Genomic DNA, 24,191 nt, shown 5'->3' on the forward strand with positions numbered 1-24,191 from the left:
TGGACTGGGGACATATCAAGCAGATTTCCCTAGAACCAGTTAACAAGTTGGACTTACTTCAAACAAAGTATTCATTGTTATTGGATGGTAATCTGGGGACCATTAAAGGAGTTTATGCCCATTTGAAGCTTAAAGAAAACGCAGTGCTGCAGTTCTTTAGGCCCAGACCAGTACCGTTCACGTTAAAAGAGAAGATTGCTGACAAGCTTCGAAGACTGGAAAAGATCGGTGAGCTGGAAAAGGTGGAGTTTTTGGATTGGGCCATGCCCATCGCCCACTTGCGGTAGTGTTTCAATCTGTGGTGATTACAAGGTAATGATTAACCCTGTTTTGGATGTACCAGAACACCCAATGCCAACAGCTGATGACCTATTCACCCAATTAAATGGAGGGGAAAACTTTACTAAGCTGGACCTGTCTTCAGTGTACCAGGAAGTGCTTTTAGATGAGGAATCGAGGAAGTATGTAACAATCAATACGCACCTTGGCCTGTTCTGATACACCCGCCTGCCCTTTGGTGTAGCGTCTAGTCCTGCAGTTTTTCAGAAGATAATGGATTCAGTCATGAATGGTCTTCAGGGGGTTGGTGGTATTCTCGATGATCTCATTATTACTGGTTCAAATGATGAGACACATTTTCGTAACCTGGACTTGTCTTCAATGTACCAGCAAGTGCTTTTCGATGAGGAATCGAGGAAGTACGTAACAATCAATATGCACCTTGGCCTGTCCTGATACACCCACCTACCCTTTGGTGTAGCGTCTAGTCTTGCAATTTTTCAGAAGATAATGGATTCAGTCATGAATGGTCTTCAGGGGGTTGGTGGTATTCTCAATGATCTCATTATTACTGGTTCAAATGCTGAGACACATTTTCGTAACCTGGAAGGTGCTTTGGAGCAAATGAGCAGCATGGGAATCAAGTTAAAGAAGGAGAAGTGTGTGTTTATGAAGCCATCAGTAGAATACTTCGCTTTTGTGGTCGATCGTGATTGTATTCACCCATCTCCTCGTAAAGTTCAAGCTATTCAAGAGGTGCCAGTACAAGAGAACCCAAAGGAACTGAAATCCTTTCTGGGATTAGTTAATTACTATCGCAGATTTGTTCCTGACATGGCTACCCTGGTTCACCCATTGAATCGTTTATTAGTAGAGAACATTCCGTGGAAATGGTCTAAACAATGTCAAGAAGCATTTCAGAAGCTGAAGGCATTTTGCAATCTGCACCTTTGCTGGCACATTAGGATCCAAAGGGGCTGGTGTGATTGGCAGTTGATGTGTCGTCTTTTGGATTAGCAGCTGTGTTGTCACATATTTCTGAGGATGGTGAAGAGAAGCCGATAGCCTTTGCCTCTTGCACTCTTTCCTCAAGTGAACAGAACTATTCAATGATTGAAAAGGAGGCCTTGGCAATCATCTTTGGCGTAAAAAAGTTTCACCAGTACCCGTTTGGTCGACGGTTTACTTTGCTAACAGATCACAAACCTCTCACCTACATTCTTGGTCCGAAACGAGGGATTCCAGTTCTCACAGCCTCTCGCCTACAGCGATGGTCCATTCAACTGGCAGCTTATACTTACAATATTGAATATCGTGCATCCAAGGACCATGGAAATGCAGACGCCTTGTCTCGCTTGCCAAGGAAAACCATTGAAGAAGCTGACGACTGGTCGATAGAGGGAGATCAATTCAACAGAGTCCAAATTAAACGTATATCCATTACAGCAACCAGAATCAGGAAGGCTACAAGAGGTGATCCTGTTCTTTCACATGTCTTACATAACATATTGCATGGTTGGCCAGCAGACGAGAATACACCAGAGGAACTCAGATTCTATTGTGCCAAACGTGAAGAGTTTACACTTGAGGATGGTTGCTTGTTGTGTGGTACAAATGTAGTAATACCCTCTAGATATCGACAGGAAGTGTTGTCTGAACTACACCTTAACCACTCAGGAGTGGTGCGAATGAAGTCTTTGGCATGACTGCATGTTTGGTGGCCAAACCTGGAGAGTAACATCGAACAGACAGTGAGAGATTGCTCTGATTGTCAAGCCAACCATTGCAGAGCACCCTTAAAGGTGAGCAACCCATGGATCTGGCCTACTCCCCCGTGGCAGCATTTACAAGTGGATTTTGCCGGACCATTCAATGGAGGAATGCTCCTTATCGTGGTTGATGCCAAGTCTAAGGGGATAGAAGTGATCCAAATGTCCTCCACTAGTGCCAGTGCCACAATTAGAACTTTACGCGGCCTGTTTGCGACGCATGGCTTGCCGGAAGAGATAGTGGGAGACAATGGTCCACAATTTGTCGCAGGTGAGATGAAAGATTTCTTAACTGCCAATGGTGTTAGCCTTTGTTTGTCTTCAACCTATCATCCTGCATCCAATGGTGAAGCGGAATGTGCAGTTCAGACATTTAAAAAAGCCACGAGAGTCATGAAGAATGAACCGGGTACCCAAACTGAGAAATTGGCTCGATTTCTTTTACGCTACCGTACCACAGCCCATACAACTACTGGATGTCAACCAGCAGAAATTTTGATGGGGCAGAGACTGCATACAAGGCTTGAGTAACTGCGACCCGACTTCTCTGCACGAATAGAACAAAAGTCGAGGAGGATCAATCCCATGGTTGAGATAGAACATGAACCAAACACTAAATGAAGACGGCTTCTTGTCAGGCCCATCTACATCAGACCAAAACGGACAAGAACCGTCCATCAGATGGCGAATTTAAAAGTGGCCAACGGTCGCCTCTCCGAAAGCGCCGCCACACAGAAGGTAGGAAGGAAAACATCCCTCAGAAAAGATTTCGCCTGAACAATGGCTACAGCGCCCCATCTCTGGAGAGGAAAGTTGAAAATCCAAAGCGTCCATAGAGAAACTGGAAGCACACAGAACAAAGAAAACGTGCCCAAAAGATCTGCGCTACAACGTAAGAGTGAACATAGTGCCGGATGATGACTTCAAAAGTGACATCAAGCATATCCGGAGAGAAGCAGAACAAAAACTTATCGGAGCGCTCACACGCTACCACTACAGACGCGTGGAAAGCAACAAGATCAAGCTCAGTAAAGTTGAACATAGACTGAACACTACCAGAGAGAAGAAAATGAACAATCCTGATCTAGTTAAGAACAGGCCATGTCCAGAAAGGCCAACTCGCACTGAGAATGTAATAGCTTTAGCCACCGAACTGACAGACAAAATCAAAAAAGTGGAAGAAATGATGAAAGCTTTAGACAATAAAAAGAGTAAAATCTTATCCCTGTGTATTTTCTGACTGTTCAGGAAAAGGGAGGGAGAAAGAAAAGCGCAAAATCGTAAACAATAAACACCGAGAACGTAAAAGCAACAAGAGATTAAACATTAGAAGAAAAAACACTGAGTTTAACCAGAGGTACATAAAAAACCTCTCAAATTGCAAAATTTCAACTCACGAGACAAATTTACTATCAAGGGGTCTGAAATTTATCCAAACACCGATTCCAGATAAGAATTGCGTCAGGCAACAACTGCTTCTAGACTTCAAACATTTCGCAAGACGAATGCGTCTCCGATACATTTTTAACAACAAAGATAGTGAACAGCACCCCTTCCATGTTAAATCGAACTGGGAACCTCCAGTTCAACCATCAGTTGCACTTGAAACATATTTAGAAGAAATTAAAGTACAACTCGCTGAAATCGAGATTACTAAGCCACGAAATAACCTGCCTTACCAAGAATGTATAGCACTGAAAGATTTGAAATCTAACGCAGAAATAGTTATCAAAAAGGCAGACAAAGGATCCACAACGGTCATTATGAACAAACAAGATAAGATAACAGAGTGCCAAACTCAACTTGATGATAGAAAGAACTACATGCCCCTAGAAACACCAATGGTGAAGGAGACCTCACAAAAGGTCAAAGATTTAATTAATGAACTCCATTTAGGAAGTCACATAGACGCAAAGACCAAAGAATGGCTTTCTCAAACACCTAACCCACCGCGCATACCAGTGTTTTACACACTAACAAAGATTCACAAACTGACTCTTACTGGAAGACCGATAATTTCGGGCTGTGAAGGTCCGACAGAACGTATATCATCATTTATAGACCACATCCTCCAGCCTATTGCCAAAGTGCAAAAATCGTACCTCAAAGATACCACAGATTTCATTAACTTTATAGAAAGGACAAAAGTCCAACAAAATACGATTCTAGTTTCAATGGATGTTACCAGCCTGTACACCAATATCCCCCAAGAGGAAGGGATAAACACTGTATGCATAGCATATGAAGACTTCTATAAGAACAACACTCCCATTCCTACAAATTCACTCCACAACATGCTTAGACTTATACTTCAGGAGAACTCCTTCCATTTCAGCGGAAGGAACTATCTCCAAACCCATGGTACCGCAATGGGGACAAAAATGGCAGTTGCTTTCGCGAACATTTTTATGTCCGCAGTAGAATCTAAAATTATCGGTAAAAGCAAGATAAAACCCATTGAGTGGAAGAGATACATAGATGACGTGTTCTCGTTGTGGAACACAAACAGAGAGGAAATAGATCAGTTTATTTCAGAAGCAAACAGGCACCATCCTACCATTAAATTCACGGCTGACATATCAGAGAAGGAAATAAATTTCCTAGACACTACTGTCTTCAAAGGCGAGAGATTTAACAAAGATTCAATCTTTGATATCTGCACACACTTCAAGCCGACTGAGAAATTTCAATACCCGTATTTCTCTTCCTGTCACGCTCCAGGTGTGAAAAAAGGTTTTATAAAAGGTGAAGCACTTAGGCTTCTGAGAACAAACTCTTCAAAAACAAGTTTTGAAGAAAAGATCAAAAATTTCAGATCAAATTTGCGTGTTCAACGCTATCCAGAGAAACTGGTCAACAAAGTCCTCGCAGAAATCGAATTTAAAAACAGGAAGTCGGCACTACAACAGAAACCAAAATTGCAAAAGAGATTATTGCCTTTTGTCACACAATATAATCCATCAGTGCCCAATCTTAATAGCATTTTAATGAGCAAATGGCATTTAATCCAAGATCAACCTCTGCTTAGAGAAATATACAGAGACCCTCCTTTCATCTCCTACAGGAGAGGAAAATCTCTGAAAGACATACTTGTTAGAGCTAAACTCTAAAGGTCAAAGACCGTTTATCACGAAACAGTGGGAGTCGTGCTAGGCCTGTCAATCATTTTTTAAATCACTGAATGAGAAGTCTACCAAGCCTTTGGTTGAAGTTCCACCATCTGGACAGATTGTTGCACAAGAAGAAAATGCTATGGATACTTCTGTCCCAACTATTCCTGAAGAACCTAGACATCATTCAACTAGAATTTGATCGAAACTCAAACGTTTAATTGAAGAGATGTAGTTGAACACTGAACTTTCAGTAGAACACTGAACATTGAGTAATGCAGGAACACTCTATTAGGGCAATTGCATGTTTTCAAGTAGTTTTTCAATTAGTTTTCATTTATCTTCGCTTATTTTCTGTTAATGTAATTTGTATTTTAAGCGGGAGATGTTATAGTGTTAATGAATTAGAGAATGAAAGATGCAAATGCAGCCATAACACTACTGGAAAAATGACCTGAAAAAATTTCAGGCTCTGAACGGGATTTGAACCCACGACCTTTGCGATACCAGTGCAATGCTCTATCAACTGAGCTATCAAAGCCACATGAGAGCGGTCGTGTGTGAGTTCGGCCCTATATGTTCAGTGGACGTAATACTTGGCTCAAGCATATGAATTCCATGGTAATAGATGTCCAACAGTAGCAGTTAAATCAAAGAATGAAAGATGCGAATGCAACCATAACACTACTGGAAAAATGACCTGAAAAAATTTCAGGCTCTGAACGGGATTCCCATTCAGAGCCTACCTGTTTGGATTATTGAAATGGTATAACTTAAGTTTAGCACAGTAAACATTAAAGTTTGGTCAGCTGCTTTATCCGTAAAGTAGCCTCATTATTCAGCGCTTGGACACAACAATTGTCAGAGAAAACCTGGCAATACCAAAACATCAAGGTCAGCTGTTTACCTTCATCTTTTCACAGTATAAAAGCTATCTGAAAAGATTAACAACCATGACATTTGCCGAGGTAGGGGTTTGTTTCTCTTCGAGATATCACTACATCATAATTTTGGCCTCTGAAACAGTCTAAAATGGCCGAAATTTTGAGCAACTTTAGGTGAGCCTAAAAGATACTTCGTACAAATTCCAAAAACTCTCATTTTTGTGAGGTAATATTTGTCCCCTTATTAGTTGATTGAGAAATGTTAGAGGTCTTTTGTTTTAATTCTACAGTTTTCATGAGGTACCAAATATCGCTGCTGAATCGTTAATGAGCATGACCCAAATTTTAGCCATTTTCAGCAAGTCATTTTTCAAAAGTGCGGCAGTTTATTTCTACAGAAAGACATTTCTGCGATAGTCTTTTGCACTGCCATCAATATCCAGTTTAGTTAAAATTGGTATCTACAGGCAAATTGGAATAATTGGTCTCGCAAAGTCCAAAAAAGTCATTAGTCAGAAATATTTCCCGCCAAATTTTTAGTGAAGAATATCACCTTATACTGACTTTCTGCGATTTTTATCCGTGATTTACTGAAAGATTGCAAAAAATAGTTAGCTGGACTGCGGAATAGAATATTTAAGCTGTGACATCGTTATTAACCTATGTAAACATTTCAAACTTGCCAAATCCTTACCAATATTTAGGCTAAATTTTCCTGCAAAAATTCTATTTTTAATGTCATGCTGCATGGAAAAACAAATTGGATCCTTAGACCACTGGTCTTTTTTGCTGTTTAGTAGAACAAACTGCAAGTTAATGGTGAGTGACGCTTTTCCCTGAATTTAATATTGAGGCTTCTGCATCGGAAACCCCTTGTTTACATCGATTTCTTGTTTTCGGAAGGCATGATGCATTACAGATCCAAAGGTCAGATGAGAGGACTTCGAAATTTCAATCTCACCTAAAGATTTCTCCTTGGTTTTGAAAGATTAACTGTTGTTTCGGATCGGAAAAATTGCCCAGCATTGCTGGTGGTGGGGCAGTTTTTCTTTGATTATTAGTGTGCACGCAATAGTCGAGGAAGGACGTCAGAGGTGGTGTCTATTTGGTGCAACCTAATGTAAACAATGAGGAAATACAGCTCCCTGCTCTCCGGCCAAGGAAAGGATCAAAAAGGACAGATGACTGGGATTGCATGCGGAAATCTTTCTTGCATTTGATGTTGCTGTTTTTATCGTCGCAGGTTAGTACACCATCTTGTTTTCTACTCTGGAATTTTTACTTTCAAGAAAAGTAATATAATGTTGCTTCTGTAAATATTGACCAGAAAACCCCTTTCAGGCAACAAAATTACATCCAAATTTACATTGATAATTTCTTGATAATTTTACTGCTGTTGTTGTCAGAGTTCATAAAGAATGAGACTGCAATATGTTTGTGATCCATGAAAGTAAATTGAATTACATTTTGCATGCCACTAAATTGCCCTGAAGATTTATTGAGATAGTTTTAGCGTGGTTCATGAAAAAAAATCTTACAGAGGCAAATTCATTGCCATTAACCCTACCAAAATGCAGTTGTATTCATGTTAAGATAAATGGGATGGTAACTCGTGAATATCTACAAAAAAAGATGGTTCACCTGATCTGAGTGTCAAAAATAAACGAAATAATGACTGAATGGATCATTAAAAAAGAAACAATATTTTTTCTAGAGTGTAGTGTTTTTATCCTTCCTATCCCATTCAAGGAGGGTGCAGAGGTGGACCGAAGCACCAATATATAGTGGCAAAGGAGAAGGGACACCCCCAGCTCGCTACCACCCACACCCTGTTTGCAAGGGGGTGGAAGAAAAAGCTACTGTCCTAGATGACATTTCAATTTCATTTAGTTTTCCAACTCATTAACTAAAGTCTTTTTTATTTTGGACATTTACATGTAAGTCAGCTGAGTGTTTGGTTTTCATCATTTGGTTTTCTGTGGATTTTCTTGGGCAACTTATGAGATTGAAAGCTCAGACCTCAGACCCGTAAACTGAGACCCTCGAAAACAAAAACTCAGACCCAAAAAAGTCAGACTCTCTGCACGTCTTGAAAATGCAAACCTGAAAAATATAACCTTTTTTTTCACTTTGTGTTTACTGCAGATTGCCTCAAGACATCTTGTTTACTGTTTGTTGATACAAACTCATAGCCAGAATCTGCAGAGAGAGGAAAAAAATTTAGCCCGTGGTGCTACATTCCTCTGGCGGATCACAAAAATAATACCCAGGAGGTAATATCAAAGGAAATGAAACAAAAAACAAGACGGTGTAACCTGCAATGATACAAATGACAACAATGAATGCAAGAAAGATTTCCGCTGGCAATCTTGACCTAGCAACGATTACACATTGTAACAAGCCACGAGAATAGGGAAACCAAGACACAGACAGTTAAGTTCAGAGCAGAATCAATATGTATGGAGGTATGCATGCTGATTTTGCGATAACATAATGCTCAGTCCCCAGGCAATATCAGCTTACCTAACTCGATCTCTATTCTAATCCTATTTTTACATCTTTTCCCCTTTAAAAAGAAAAGAACATAAACCGATAAACATGAACAAAACGACTTATCTAAAGCTGTCTTTCTGAAACAGTATCTGTCTTATCCATAGTGTAATCTTAACTCAAGTTGCGTTCAAAACCACACAGTGTTTCATTTTAACTAAGCATAGTCTCCAAAGTTCAAATTTGCGCAGTGTGTGATCTTTATCTAAACATAGTCTCCAAGTTACTTTGCTCGTTTACCCTCATGGCTGGACCTGGTCCAGTAAAGGCCATCATTTGGCAGTGGGGTATCTGACCCTTGGGAGTTTCTGGGTTGATCTGTTGCAGGTGTGGCAGAAGTTGGCCTGACTAGAGACTTATCAGCTACACGATCGAGGGGCAGGCTGGCGGAATCCGTGTGTGGCTGTCGACAGTGTAGTGACATAGCTAAAGGGCGACTCCCATATTGGTTGGCAGGTGCTGAAAGCCTCATGTGATTTCCTTAGGTGAACGCAGTTGCGTGGAAATCTCTCACCGTCCTCTGATACTACCTCGTAGCTTCGCACCCTGACCCCTGCCTTGACTTGTGCCTTTCGCAGGTCTTCTTGTTTTAGGCTGTCAGATGAGAGATTCACTCTGACGACGTCTCCAGACTTCAGAGCAGAGAGATCATGAGCCCCTTTATTGTAGTATTTGGCCTGACATTACTTGTTGGCCACAATCTTCTGGTGTTGCCCATAGATTACTTCTAGAACCAGCAGATATTTTGCCGTTGGCAGGAGAGTTTTCATTCAGCGGTTCATCAGTCCCTGTGCTGGACTGGCATCTAATCCTTTAGTTGGAGTATTCCAGTACTCAAGAAGAGCAAGGTAAGCATCGGAAGAATTCTTCTTTGCTTTTTTCATCAGTCGCTTAGCCGCTCCAACTGCATTCTTAACTTTTCCATTGCTCTTAGGGTATCTGGGGGGTGTCATGACCAGTTCAAATTTCCACTGCTTGCTGAACTTCTTGTACTCATGGACTGTGAATTGTGGGCCATTGTCTGAAACACAGATATCAGGAATACCATATCAGGCAAACCGCATCTTCATCTTTCTGATTATGTGACTGGCTGTAGTGTTCTCTAGGGGGTCGATTTCTCAGAACCCAGAGAAATAATCCATGACTATCAGGTGATTGGTATTGTTGAACTGGAACAAATCAACTCCCACTTTGGCCTATGGACAGTCAGGGACATCATGGGGAATGATGTCTTCCTTTTGCTGTTTGTTATCAACTGAGCAGCAAATGTCGCACTTCAGAATGAAATCTTTCACTTCACTGAACATGGCTGGCCAATAGACGCTCTCTTGCTCATTGTATACACCCTTCCACGCCAATGTGGGATGCATGGATCTGCCTCAGCAAGTCATGTCTGAGCGACTTTGGAATAACTGCCCTTGCTCCGCAAAGGCTTACCCCATTTTGGACACCCATCTAGGATGACTCTTGTTAGCACTTGTAAGGTGTCGTCCTTTGCAGTGTGGGTTTGGATATCATCTAGTCTAGCTGCTGCTAGTGGCAAATCTTGTGCCATATTCAGGGTTCGTACACTTTTTGTGGACAGAATTCAAGACTTCTTCCAGACTTCTTCCAGACCACTTTTTTGATTTTCTAGACTCAAGGTAACAATGAGATTCTTCATGGCCCGATGAGAAATAACTGTCTTAACTATGAAAACATTGAGTTTAAAAAAATTCAGTTTCAGCTGTTTAATTCTTAACTTACAGTGACACAACCAAAACATAGCAGTATACTAATTTCTTCCATAAAGCAAATACCTCAGTTCTCAAAACAATTTTTAACAGTACACTTTTTCAACAAAGTCCTTGGGTTTTGCCATTAGTGTGTGAAATATATAACTATTTCATGACACAAGAACTAGTTCTTTAGAGCTTGAAGTTTCTTGTCTATTGTCTCCTCGATGGACTTCAACTCTCCTATTTCTTTAGCACTTCGCTCATTGCATTTGATTTAGAAATGAGAGTTACTTTCCCAGTCGACTCTGCCTCTTCTGCAAATTGGTCAGCAGACTTCAACAGTGCCTCAATGTTTGCTTCTATTCTTTTCTTTACTCCTGATATTGTTAAACTGAACACGTGTATGCTCTTTTATGATTATTTCCACCATGATAAGTTTCCTAATTTACCTGTTTCATTAGTATCTGAACTACATAATTACAGTACCTGTAGTGCATCATCCAACCAAGTTGCAATACCTTCATTTCGCACTAATCTTAGGAGATTTTGCCCCAGCATTATTGAAAGTTTCTTTTGGAATAATTTTCCGCAATCCATTAGAGACAAACCATCTAAAAGAACGTTTAGAAAAGCACTTTTACGCTGGTACCTTCTTCAATACTAATGAAAACATTATCTCTTTATAACTTTCTGACCTATTTCGTCATTTTTCCTCTTCTTTTTCTTTTTTTTTATTAATAATCTCAAGTTATACATAACTTTTAGGGGCACAAAATTAGTTTATCTAGATGTGCCCCTCTTCTCTCCTTCCAATATATAATGTAATTCAATTTAAGGTGGCTCTATATAGTATTTCACAAAGCTTTGGATATTAAATATGCATAAGTAATTTCTCCCTTGGCAAATGTTTACAACATAGCACTCGGTAGAAGGTCAATAATAAAAAACCTACAGCCTTAGGCTACGTATGGAAGACACTTTCAGAACCTAAATGTTGTTGCTATGGTAACTACTGATAGAAATGCTTGGCTTGTTTTTTTAACCTGCCTCACTTCTAGACGGTGTTTCTAGGTTTCTACACGGTGAATTTTCTTTGTTTTGGGGGAAACACAGTTAACACACAAGGAGTTTCAACTGACAAAGCTACAAGAAAATCTGTACATAATTTTCAGAGGAATTCGCAATTTTCGTTTTTTACGCATATTACATTAACGTATGTATAACAGCGAGAAAAAGAAAAATCCTATCCATGTGCCAATTTTCAAAAAAATTCACCGTCTGGAACGCGCTTAATATGCGTTTTAGATCACCCAAAGACCCCTGTATTTTCGTGACGTCATCAAAATAGAAATTCTTCAAGTTACGGTACTGTGCATACTCACGTTTCGCTTCCTTCGCACATGCTAGTTGAAAATTAGTCGAGATGTAGAAGCTTATTTTTCCCCACGACGGCGAAAAGTATACCTAATAAGTGTTGTAATACTTATGGAAATGCGTTTTAACTTGTGGTTTCCTCCACTGCTTTGAAGTGCTCAACGATCTTGGCTAGAATACGGGTTGTTTTTGTCACTCGTGGAGCCTTGCTAGTTGCTGACGATGGAGGCAGAGACAATACGCCAACAAGCCCTTTTGCTCCGAACTTCTCGAAAACATTCTTAAGATCTCGATATGAAATGCCACTTCCGGCTATTTTTTCAGCAATCTGTTGCTTGATGGGGAATTCCGCGTTTGTTGGATGATAAAGCGTTCCTCGGAACGTCTGCAGGAGTTTGTAGCGACGATCAAGGTATTTCATGTCGTTTTCTGCGTACTGTGTTGTTGACATGTTCTCTGTCAACATGTCCTCTGAAATGTTCAAACGGGAGTCAAAGACTATTCTTCTTAAAGCTCTAACATCCTCCATTGCATCGTGTGCGGGGAAAGGCTCATGGAAAAGTGTCTGATAAATGGATTGTTGATTTAATTTAACTGTGGAACCATCCGGTAAGACCAGAGAGGGATGTTTACGTTTGACCAAGTTCTTCATCACAGGGAGAGTGTCGGAAAAGAAAACGTTAAGACAGGAAAGCTTTTCACAAAGTTGATGTCCACCTTGACGAAGAAGAGTTGGATTATTGAAAACCTGAGAGTTGTGCCCGATTAAAACAGTATAAATATTATTATCGCCTTTCACATGCTTGACAGTTTTCTCCAAGTAGGTTAGAAAATTTTCGAGTGACTTTCCAAGTGACACAGTTTCGACTGGTTGATTGTTTTTGAACAGGGTCCTGACGCCGCTGACTGTTCGGACACTTAAACCATTTACCCTTGTAGCATGAATATCTACATCCCTCAAAGGTAATATATAGTCGTTGAAACAGTGCAAACCTGATTGATCAACTGCTGAGAGCTGGCATATTTCTGCGGTTTTTCCAGACGTGTTTGTTTCAATATCGTAAATGATGAAATTGTAAACAGTGTTTCTGTCATAGGGAAATTTCTCCGCCACTGGTCTGATCGTTAATTCAGGAATGCATGTTTCAAAGTTTTTCAGCTCCTCACTTGAAATTTTCAAATTGATGATGTCGAATTCTTGGATCAGTTTGGTAGAATTGTTTGGATCCAGGTTAAGTCCTATTCCACTTTGGTATGTGTTTCCTTCCTTAGCTTGTTTTTTACCATCAAGATTTATTTTTTATCTGCACGGATATTATTGTACTGTAGGTCAACCTTAACAAGTATTGCACTTGTCAGTATTGTAAGTAACGTGTATTGTATGTAAGTAGTAAGTAGTCTTTTTAATTAATTAATTAATTAATTGATTGATTAATACAATGTAACTTATTGTAGTGTAAGTAATGTAAGTAATTGTATTGTTAGTAATTATCCAGTAAGTGATGTAGGTAATTGTCCCATAAGTAATGTAAGTAGTTGAACTGTAAGTTGTTTTTTTTCCCTGTGTTTTGCAATAAAAAAAAAAAAAAAAAAGATTTATCTTCTGCTTATGTAGTTGAGCTCTTCGGCGTTTGAAATTAATGCTGTTTTTTCTTAGTTTGTCTTGGGTAGCCTTGTGATCCATCCTTTCAATGTAGCTGATACAGTGTATACCAGGTTCAATGTTGAGGCTCTCAAGTGTTTGGCTAATGTACTGATATCCAAGGTTTACTTGCGAGATGCCACAGGCCACTCGGAAGTCATTACTTTCACTTCCACCATAGTATCTGATTTTGGGATTTTTTGAGCCTATAACACTGTTTAGGGCCTCATTTCTCTGCGAATTTGACCCAGGTGATAACTTTGCAACTACTATGTCAGTACAATATTCATCAAAAATTCTCTCCAAAGCTTTCCTTAAGTCATCGCCATAGAGATCTTTGCCATAGGGTAAGTCAGAGTGTTTATAGTTAATAGGGTCTTTCTTGGCACCACACCATGATTCATTGCAATTTTTGTGGTCTCCAAACGAATGTGGTAGAATGCTTTTCAAGGATTTTTGAAGTGCTGATGGATTTCCCTTATTTTGAGACACACTATAAGTAAAACATTTGACCAAGTAGTTGATAACTTTCTGTGAGAGAGTTGATGAATTTACAAATTTCCCACGTTGGCTTAGGTTATACAGCCTTGTAGTAAGGGATCTTTTGGCATGCACAATGTCTGTCCACTTTTCTACAGGATAAGGGACCTTCTCTTTTATATGTGCAGCTGTTGTGGAGTCTTCATCCCCGACATAAACAGATAGTTTGACTTTAGAATTTAGGCTTTCAGTGAACAAATGGACTGCTGCCATAGGCTCCATTGCTTTTGATGATGCTGTATGATTGAGTTGGCAATTGTGTTGCTTGGCTTGTTTTCCAGTTTTTTTAGCATTTGTGCAAACCCTGCAGGATTTTGTTCTTGTAGTGTAATCCATAACCTTCCCATAAGTTAAACCCATGACTGCAGCATGACCGGTTGAAGAGTTATGCCCCTTTCCCCGTTTTTGCCAACCCATGTCATATGAGCAGGGGATATTGATGCAGCCTTGGTCATCTGCTTTTACACCCTTTTTGATGGCAGCATTTCTTTCTTCTGACATTGCAGTTTTGCAACTTTTCTTTGTTACTTGCTCTACTGCATGTCCAATCTCATTTTCTCTACTCTTGAAAGTTACTGGATTCATAGAGGGAATATTTAATGTACACAGTAAATTATTTAGGTGGGTTTCACCGATTCCTGTATGTAGACACCCAAGAACAGCTCTTGAATTAACATCCTGACTGAGTGGACCTCTTTGATCGCTCCTGTGTTCATTGGAGGTCTTGACAACATTCTCTGTACCACACACTGCACAGGTAACTGAGAACACTGAGGCTAACCCACATTTTTTTTCCTGCTGTTATGTTCCACAATGACAAATTGGCTGCAAATAAAGTGAATATATTGATACTCAGGAAGATCTGATACTTTATTCTGGCAGTGTGTTTTCTCCTTTAATTTGGAATAAACGAGCACAAGTAAATTTTTGCAAAAACTAACAACATTTCAAAATGCAGTGAATGCAATTTGTGGTCTGTGGCAAATTTACAACTGCTTGTTTGTTCCAAATTTATCAAAAACATTTTTGTTGCTCGCAATAGACAAACAATTGTGTGACGCTTGTTATAGGGAACTTGCCCAAAAATTTAAGGACCAAGACTTTTTATGGCTGATTGCATATGAGACGTTTTGTAATGTATTGAAGATATACATGTATTATCAACCTCATAATTCTTTTTTGGAAACCTGTTAATTTTATAGCCTTAAAGCTGTGTGTACTTGCCATAAAACTGAGAATTCATTTTGACTTTTCTTTAGTGTTGATTTTCTTTAGGCAGAAAAATGTTTCTTCTCACCTGCTTTACAGTGTTGACAACATTTCAATGAACTTCTCAAAACATCCAAGTCCATAATTCTACTTCCATGTGGAATGCAATTTTCCTTCTTTGTTTGTTTCTGATAAAAATTTAAAACTTCTACATTTTAATGGTAATTATTAGGTTGTAACTGTAACAAAAAATGTTGGAATTTTAAAATGAAATGTCAGAATGTTCAGGTATAATTATGTTGACAATTTGCTATGAGCTACCTGTGGTATAATACAAAAGTTCAAATTGAGAACTATTTCAGAGCAAAGAAAGTCTTGATGAAGCACTTGTCTTAAAACTTTTAGGGAATTGCTTGGTGCCACGAATAGCGAAAACAAGATTTAAACCATACCTGACTTAAACGGGTTTCTCTTTTCTTCGGTGGGGACCAATCTTCGACCATTCCTTGAAACTCCAATTTCCTCTTTGCCCTCCACTCCTTTATCCCACGAGTCCTGTCGTCTGTGTTTCCACTTTGAGCGGGTTTCTTTCTTGAGAACCGACCCTTCTCGTCACGCAATGGTGGTTTTGTTTCTGGTGTCAGTTGCGCCGTTGCAGACTCTTCAGCTGTTTTTGGTGTTTCATCGCCCAGGGAACTCAAAGCGAAGCCTCCGACCATAAAAAGTACACCGTGACCACTCTGTGACTTCCTTCGCGTATGATCACGACCGTCTTCTCTCTCTGATGTCGGCATGATAAGTGCTGCGAATTGGCTTCTCAGTTTAACCACGTCAGGAGAACACGAAAGAAGTGTATTTTTAAACATTTCTAGGCGTTTTTTGATGAACACTTGTTCTGGTCAAAAAGGATAGCGGTAAGTGGAACGCGACTCGCGATAAAAGTCTCGCCGCCATGTTTATTTTTGTTTTTTACTTTTCTTTTAAATACTCGCGCGCTCGCGCCATTCGCACCCATGCCTCGCGCGCCAAAAAAACTATATAGAGCCACCTTAAGTGATGTAGTTTTTGTTTTATGCGCTTTTTTTTCTTCCTTACAAAGCACTATTGGTTTCTATTTATTTTCTTTACGTTATATTTACACATCTCTGTATTAGCTAGGAATTGAAGGAATAAAAATTAAAATTAAAATTAAAATTAAAGGGCAGCTTTCCCTTTCTCTCCTCTCTTGTGCTCCTCTTTCTTTCTTTTCTCTTCAACTAGGTCAGCTTGGTACCTCTGTCTTGCATGACTTGCACTGACAAGGAGCTCTTTAGTTAAGGAGACTTTGGTAACCCCTCTAACATTCAGGAGATGGTCTTTTAATCACTCTCTGTGAAATCAATGTCTGTGCAGTCATGTTTTGAAGGAATGCTTATCTGTAATTTGAAGAGCCCAGTAAATTTCAGCTGAAAGGACCTCTTTTCCATTAAAGAAGTTCCCAATAGGCTGATTTGGTGCAGTAGAAACCACAGATTCAGCTCTGGTAGTTGCGCTCCTGTAAAACATGTGCAGCTAACTAAGGAACTGAGTACATGTACATGCACTGTACATGACGAAATTAATTATATGTCATGTATGTTGTGGTTCACTTGACTTTTGTCTCTGGTCTTGAAATTTGTTGTTATACATTGCCATACCGAAAAACAAAGGCAAATAAAATCTATACCAAGAATCAATTCAACCACAACCAAAAACACAAAGTATAAAAACAAGTGATAAAAATTTAGACAAAGAATTAAACTGAATTACAACATATAATTACATTGCAATAAATCCATCAAGCCAGATAAAGAAATATTTCAATAGCATCTTGACGTTTGGTTGCACGAAGACTGGAACAAACAAAACAAAACAAAACAAAACAAAGAAATATGGCATCCAACTTGTACAAGTTGCTTTTAGTAGACATCATTGAAACAAAATATTTAAAGGAAGACAACCACTCGGTTACACTCAATGGAAAATGGATTTAATATTTTTTAGTAAAATAGTGGTGTATACCAGACATGGAAGTGACTTAACATAACTCAAAAAACCTACATTTCAAGAACCACAGAAATATGTAAACTTTGCTTTACTCTTAGGTCTTACCTTAAATTTTCCTAACTAGAAGACAGGAAATGTGTAACAGAAGGAGACAACAGTTTCAATTCCATGAGTTTCTTGTCAATCGTGTGGCTTTGCAAAGCAGCTTCTCCCATACTTAAAATATCAATTGCCTCATTACAAACAACACACATTGCTTTGGTCTTTGACATAGGACCAGCTACAATCCTGGCCTTAAATTTTTCATCTGCTTTCCACTTTCCGTTAAAGACACACTGCCCCATTATTACAAAGCGAAAGAAAAGCCAGGGAAGAACAACAGCTACATGACTGCGAACAAATATTGCTTCCTTCGCTCAACTAACGCGGGAAACAAATAAACCATGCTGCATTGCAAACACAATGAACCATAATACAATGCAGGGCATTGGAGACTGGACTTTCCGACTGTACCACCATTTATTATAGAGTGTTTTGCCGTTTGGCCAAGTTAATTCAAGTGAAATCAGCTACATTGCAAAGATTTCAGCTAGCTTTTAAACACCTGCTGCTCCTTGAGAAAAATTCCAGACTTCCAGACATTTTTCAAGACTTTGCCTTTAATTTCCATACTATTTCCAGGTCTGGAAAAGTAGTTTGCAAATTTCCAGACTTTTTCAAGAATTCAAGACTTTGTACGAACCCTGCATGTTTACACTCTGAACCTCCGCCTTGAATGTTGTCACATTGGAGAGGGTAAGTATGCTATGCTTAACGTGTCTGCTAACTGCACCTGGCGGCCAAATCTGTAGGTGAGGGTAACCTCGTATACTAGTAAGTGTAGCAGGAGGCGCTGGAGTCGTTTCAGGGCCATGTGGAGGGGCTTCTTTACGTTAGCTTCAAGTGGCTTGTGGTCGGTTTGCACTGTGACTTTTCAGCCATATGTATATTGATGGAACTTCTCTAAGCCAAAAACAACAGATAGGAGCTCCTTTTTGATCTGGGCATATCTTGTCTCAGCATCAGACAATTCTCTACTGGCAAATGCCAGAGGCTGATCGTTTTGAGTCAGTTCTGCACCTAGTCCTGTTTGTGAGGCATCGCTCTGGAGGGTTAGCTCTTCTGTTGGCACGTAGTATTTCAATACAGGTGCTTCAGTGACTAGCTGACAAGTCCTTTGGAACACTTGATCTTGATGACCTGTCCAGTGCCACTCCACATCCTTTGCATAAGTGTTCTGAGGGGTTCACATACATCAAACCGCCTGGAAACTTGGATTTTGGAAATCGCAGTGAGTTTCCTCATTCCTCATTTCCACTGGTCTCCTCTTACACCACCAAAGTCATGTCGACAACCGCTATAAAAGATCTTTAGTTAAAACCATGTTAAACCGTGCTTACTGCTTGTCCTCAACATGGGAACTATTCTCAACAGAATGCGAACGCCTTAAACTGATCTTTTCTAACCTCGAGTACTCAGATTCTCTTGTGAACTCCACCATCACCCGTTTCGTTAATTCAGTGATGTCACCAGACACAAGATCGACGCCTCCAACAGAGAATATCTACCGCATAGTCCTGCCTTTTAAAGACCAGAAATCAGTGGACATAGTAAAGAAACATCTCTCAGACTTGAGTAATAAACTTGATCACAAACTACAGCCGGTGTTCAGAAGCCGTAAAATTGGCGATGATCTCAAAGTACAAGAGCCAAAACCACCTTTGATCAATCAACAGTGCGTTGTTTATAACTATATATGTGATCTGTGTGATGCAGAATACGTCGGTTACACTAGCCGTCATCTTTACAAGCGCATTGAGGAACACCGATTTACCGCCATCGGAAAACACCTTCAAAATGAACACCGAGTTGATACAGTTGGTGACCTGACTAACAACTTTAAGATCCTAAAGAAATGTCAGGGAAAGTTCGATTGCTCGATCCACGAAATGTTGTGGATTCGCAAGAAGAAACCGAGCCTTAACACACAGTCAGACTCCATTCGCGCAAAAGTATTTGTTTAGGCTTTGAACAGACACTGAACTCATTACCAGTGTTTGACACCTCATTGGAATGAACATGAACATTGAACAGCTATCTTAATCTTAATTTATTCAATTTCGCACCTCTACCATTGGTATAAATTAGTTTACTTTTCGCACAAATATTTTTTAACTTGAAAATGGTGCCAGGATGACACCGAAACGTCGTTGCTCAGTTTTTTCGCTAATCTTTATTGTTAACTGTATTTCCAAATTTAATCTTATAAGAGTTTCCTCATGCCTGGAAAAGATGGAAAAAAGAAATTACTCTTTACATGGATCTGGCAATGGAAGGGAGAGATGAAAAGATGAAGGTAAAGCTCTTTCTCTATATTATCAGCAACCAGAGAAGAGAGATATACCATGCACTGCCATTTACATGTGGCCCAAGCAAGCATTTGCTGCAGGACACGATTGATGCTTTTGAAACCCATTGCAATCCCAAGAAAAATGAAACAGTAGGGCGCTATAAGTTCTTCACTAGAATACAAGAAGGAGAACCGGTAGAAAAATTCATAGTTGCCCTGAAGATCTTAGCTTCAACTTGTAATTTTAGCACCCTGCGGAACTCGCTGGTCCGTGACCAAATCATCTGTGAAATTCACGCCTCAAAGCTCAGAAAGGATCTTTAGAAAGCTCCTGACTTAGATCTTGATAAGTGCATCAATGCACGCAGAGCCTCCGAATTATCAAAAGAAAGAAATAATGCGATCGAGGCGACGTCAGAAACAGTGCATCACTTACACAGCAGAAACAAAAGGGATCAGGGTGGCAAGGATGACAAAGATGCGCACCAGAAATTGATGCGAAAATGTAAATTTTGCAGAAGACAGCATATGGTGTAGAATGCCAAAAGGGCCACAAACGAAATCATTTCGCTTCTGTTTCCATGTCTACGAAGCCAAAGCCAGTATACTGTGGAAAGCGACAACGAAAATATTAGCGACGATGATGAAATCAAAACAGTCGATTTGAACCCTGATGACGAGATCAACACCATGAGGGCACGGAAATTTCCAAAAGGACTGTTTGTGACAATAAATGTGGCCAAGACGCCAGCACACTTTCAGCTTGCAAACTCTCGAAAATTTGGCAAAAACTCTTGAAAATTGCCAGGGTCAAGTTGAATTAAAGAAGAAAACGAAAATGCTCTCCATGCACAACCACACATGGTGCAACTGCTGGAACTCTGTCAGCTGGACCTCTGCAATACTGAAACCAAGACACAGACAGTTAAGTTCAGAGCAGAATCAATATGTATTCAGGTATGCATGCTGATTTCACGATTACACAATGCCCAGTCCCCAGGCGAGATCAGCTTATGTAACTTGATCTGTACACATGTATCACACATGTATCAAAATGTTCATTCAGTTTTCTTTACATTCCAGTCGTCTGTCCTGTATGACACTTTTGTAGGCCGAATAGCGGCCTACAAAATCTGCGTTTCTGTGTTTATATTTGGCTGCACCAAATATACACCACTGCTGATGTCTTTCCTTAACCATCTTGTTTGCATGCTAATAACTGAAGAAAAACTGACCTCCCACCAGCAGGTGATTTTCTGATCCAAAAGAACAGTTAATATTTTCAAAACCACGGAAAAACCTTTAGGTAAGATTGACATTTCCAAGTCCTGTCGTCTGACCTTTGAATCTGTAGCTAGTCACCCCTTCCGAAAAAGAAACTGATGTAAACAAGGGGTTTGCAGAAGTCCCAAAATTAAAATTCAGGGAAAAGCCTTGCTCACTAATAGCTTGCAGTCTGTTCTCCTAAACAGCAAAAAAGACCAGTGAACTGAGGATCCAATTTGTTTTTCCAAGCAGCGTGACATTAAAAATAGAACTTTTGCGGGAAAATTTAGCCTAAATATTGGTAAGGATTTGGCGAGTTTGAAATGTTCACATAGGTTAATAACAATGTCACAGCTTAAATATTCTATTCTGCAGTCCAGCTAACTATTATTGCAATCTTTCAGTAAATCATGGACAACAATCCCAGAAAGTCGGTATAAGGCGATATTCTTCACTAAAAATTTGGAGGGAAATATTTCTGACTAATGATTTTTTTTGGACTTTGCAAGACCAATTACTCTGATTTACCTGTAGATACCAATTTTAACTAGACTGGATATTGATAACAGTGCAAAAGACTATCACAAATATGTCTTTCTGTGGAAATAAACAGACGCACTTTTGAAAAACGACTGGCTGAAAATGGCTAAAATATGGGTAACACTCACTAACAATTCGGCAGCGATATTCAGCTTCTTGTGAGAACCGTAGAATTAAAGCGAAAGACCTCTAATATTTCTCAGTCAACTAATAAGGGGACAAATATTATCTCATGAAAATAAGAGTTTCTGGAATTTGTACGAAGTATCTTTTAGGCTCACCTAAAGTTGCCCGAAATTTCGGCCATTTTAGACTGCTTGAGAGGCCAAAATCATGTGTAGTCAGGAGGTTAAGGGGAAGGATTGTGCGTTTTTTTGATAAAAGTACAAAACTCTGCATGTTTGTAGACCTCAAAGTACTCAACAATTCTGGATATAGAGGCACTGCTGAAAAGTCCAGAAACAAGTACAGACTGGTTTTAATTGAAAATGCTGAGGTCAGCATTTTTCTTGATATCATTAGGGGAATTATCCATGCAATTTATTGTAAAACATATATAGAAAGTCTTATAGACTATTACTTAAGTGTTTAGGAAAATGTATTTAAACTTCAGCGATGCACATATTGCATTAAGGTATCTTTCTATCCCAATAAAATTCCACAAAAATAATGTTAACACTGGAGCATTTTTTCAGTAAAACTCTACAAATTGTCTGCCGCCACATTTAGTTTTTTTGAAAAAGCAATAATAACTACTGAGGCCAGTGGTTTCTCTTAACAAAAGCCGATCAGAAGATTTTTTCAATCTTGACGAGGAAAGACTAGAATCAAGACTACATGTAGGGATGGAAGCCTGGGCTCTAAATAAGCAAACTGTCATGGGGGCGCTCATTGCGAGATTAATGACAGAAATTCTATTTGTGGAATAATCATGACAAATCATCCTGCTACAATCAAAAGGTTAGTTTTGTGATTTCAGAGTTAATTATCTCGATTGAGAGGAGACTTCACAAGGATTTTAATCAGATTATCCTGTTATGGTGTTTGTTTTAGATTATATTTATTGCAAAGGTTGTTAAAGTCATTAATCACTGTGAAGGGTCAATTGAAGTAACTGAACCTTGAAAAGAGATAAACTGGAAAGTGTGTGTGCTTTGCAGAGTGACAACAGGTGAACCTCTTGTCTGTCCAGCATATTCGAAACGAAAAGACACTGGAGCAGGCTACAATACACTTGCCTTAAATCTTCCCCAATTGCAAGAGCTAGATGAAAATCCCTTTGGTTTTGATATTAAAGATTTTGATAGTGGGGACGGAATTGAATTTACTCTCAGTAGGAATAATGCTTGTTGGCACAAGTCATGTAGGAACAAAATTAATAGCACTGAGATCAAACAAGCCATAAAGAGGAAAAGAGATAATGAAGATACCACAAGCAAACTCAGTCCAGTGAAAACTAGAAGATCAGTTGGTGATGACACCGTGAAGTCTAATGAACAGAGCATCGACATTTGAGATTGATACCAAAGTTAGAAAGTATGCAACAGAGCTTCATGACACAAAACTACTATCTAAATTGGCAGTTGGTGATATGGTGGCAATAGATGCCGTCTATTACACTAAATGCCTGGTCACTTTCTACACTAGAGCTAGACGAAAAGAAAAGTTTGACAATCAGTCAGCTAGTCAACTACATGCCATCCCCTTCGCAGAAATTGTCCTACATTGAAGGATTTAGAGAATGTCAAGAGACAGTGCCTGCATTTACTTTAGTGGAGCTCAGTAAAATGTATTGCAGCATATTAGAAGACCAAGGAGTTGTTCAAATGGCCCGGCTACATAGTACTCGACTCAAGGAGAAGGTGGAGGCCGAGATACCAGACCTGGTGTCATGCAAACGACAATGTGACATTGTGTTAGCGTTTGACCAGCACATGGGAGATGTCATCGCGAAGGCCTACGAGCGAGATGTCGACTCTGAGGCGCTACAGCTTGCTCGAGCAGCAGCACTTGTAAGAAGGGACATCTTTAAAGAACTCAGTGAGTTATTTAATGATTCCTTCCCCAGTAACTGTCTGGCTAGAAGTGTCCCTGCGTCATTGAAGGCCCTGGTAAGCATGATTCTAGATGGGCCATGTTCTAACAGCGAAAATTCTTTTGACGAGGTGTCAGCAATGACGGCCAATCTGTTGATTGCTCAGTTAATAAGCTTTAACTGTGTGAAAAGACGTAAAAGAAATGCCACTGAGGATGAGTCTAAGCCAACCATGCGTCACAATAGAGAACGAGAAATACTGCTTCCGGTATACATCGGGTTAAAAATCCATGTTAAGATGAGGAACAGAAGCTTGATTGACAAAATGAGTAAGATGAGGCTTTCAATTTCATACGTCTGTGTGATGTCAGTCTCAATGGATGCTGCAAATAGTGTCTGCAGCTGTTTTGAACAGGATGGAGTGGTGTGTCCTCCAAAACTATGTAACAATCTTTTACAACTGGTGCATGAGATAACATTGATCATAACCCTAGTGCAACTACCACAAAAGATTCATTTCATGGCACAGCAAGGGAGTGATAGAGGTGTAAATGTACTAGACGAGTACCTAGTCCAACAGAGAAGTGTCAGAGACCTGCCAGCCAATTATACAAATGCTCAGCCAGTCGTGTTCCGATCTAATGACACATTCGTCCCTGAGTTTATTGGACCGATTATGCCACCATCAGATGACAACGCATCATCTCTCACAAAAGAACTTGAATGGTTTAAAAATGTAAAGTCTGTGTGGTAAAAACACATTAAGCAATGAAGAATTTATTTCCTGGGCGGCTTTCCACACCTCACTACCGCCCTCACCAGTACAACATATTGACCTAGTTACTCCTTTACCATTATTTT

The 24,191-nt window shown here is 39.6% G+C and overlaps 5 protein-coding genes and 1 pseudogene across 7 annotated transcripts in view; 2 read left to right on the forward strand and 4 right to left on the reverse strand.

Annotated features, from left to right (window-relative positions):
• Window positions 1-24,191, reverse strand: part of LOC110047516 (meiosis-specific protein MEI4-like) — a 114,271-nt gene that overhangs the window by 2,271 nt on the left and 87,809 nt on the right. The gene's annotated exons all lie outside the window — the stretch shown is intronic.
• LOC149115341 (uncharacterized) lies at window positions 3,554-5,219 on the forward strand. The gene has a single exon (XM_089284867.1). The coding sequence runs from the start codon at window positions 3,554-3,556 to the stop codon at window positions 5,156-5,158; it is 1,605 nt and encodes a 534-aa protein (XP_089140993.1). The 3' UTR covers window positions 5,159-5,219.
• On the reverse strand, window positions 10,308-17,516 carry LOC149115342 (uncharacterized; annotated as a pseudogene). The gene is made up of 4 exons (XR_016205822.1): window positions 17,206-17,516; window positions 16,471-16,609; window positions 11,812-12,978; window positions 10,308-10,718 (listed from the first exon to the last, which is right to left on the reverse strand). The product of XR_016205822.1 is annotated as an uncharacterized LOC149115342 (transcript).
• On the reverse strand, window positions 12,977-14,568 carry LOC149115343 (uncharacterized). The gene has a single exon (XM_089284868.1). The coding sequence runs from the start codon at window positions 14,449-14,451 to the stop codon at window positions 13,096-13,098; it is 1,356 nt and encodes a 451-aa protein (XP_089140994.1). The 5' UTR covers window positions 14,452-14,568; the 3' UTR covers window positions 12,977-13,095.
• LOC149115344 (uncharacterized) lies at window positions 15,039-16,470 on the reverse strand. The gene is made up of 2 exons (XM_089284875.1): window positions 15,528-16,470; window positions 15,039-15,263 (listed from the first exon to the last, which is right to left on the reverse strand). Exons 1-2 carry the CDS (start codon window positions 15,939-15,941, stop codon window positions 15,138-15,140), a joined length of 540 nt encoding a protein of 179 aa, XP_089141001.1. The 5' UTR covers window positions 15,942-16,470; the 3' UTR covers window positions 15,039-15,137.
• LOC149115345 (uncharacterized) lies at window positions 22,900-24,084 on the forward strand. Its single transcript, XM_089284870.1, has one exon. It carries the CDS (start codon window positions 22,900-22,902, stop codon window positions 24,082-24,084), a length of 1,185 nt encoding a protein of 394 aa, XP_089140996.1.

Source organism: Orbicella faveolata, unplaced genomic scaffold (assembly GCF_042242905.1).
Source record: "Orbicella faveolata isolate gen_17 unplaced genomic scaffold, um_ofav_v1 contig_13, whole genome shotgun sequence".
NCBI lineage: Eukaryota > Metazoa > Cnidaria > Anthozoa > Scleractinia > Merulinidae > Orbicella > Orbicella faveolata.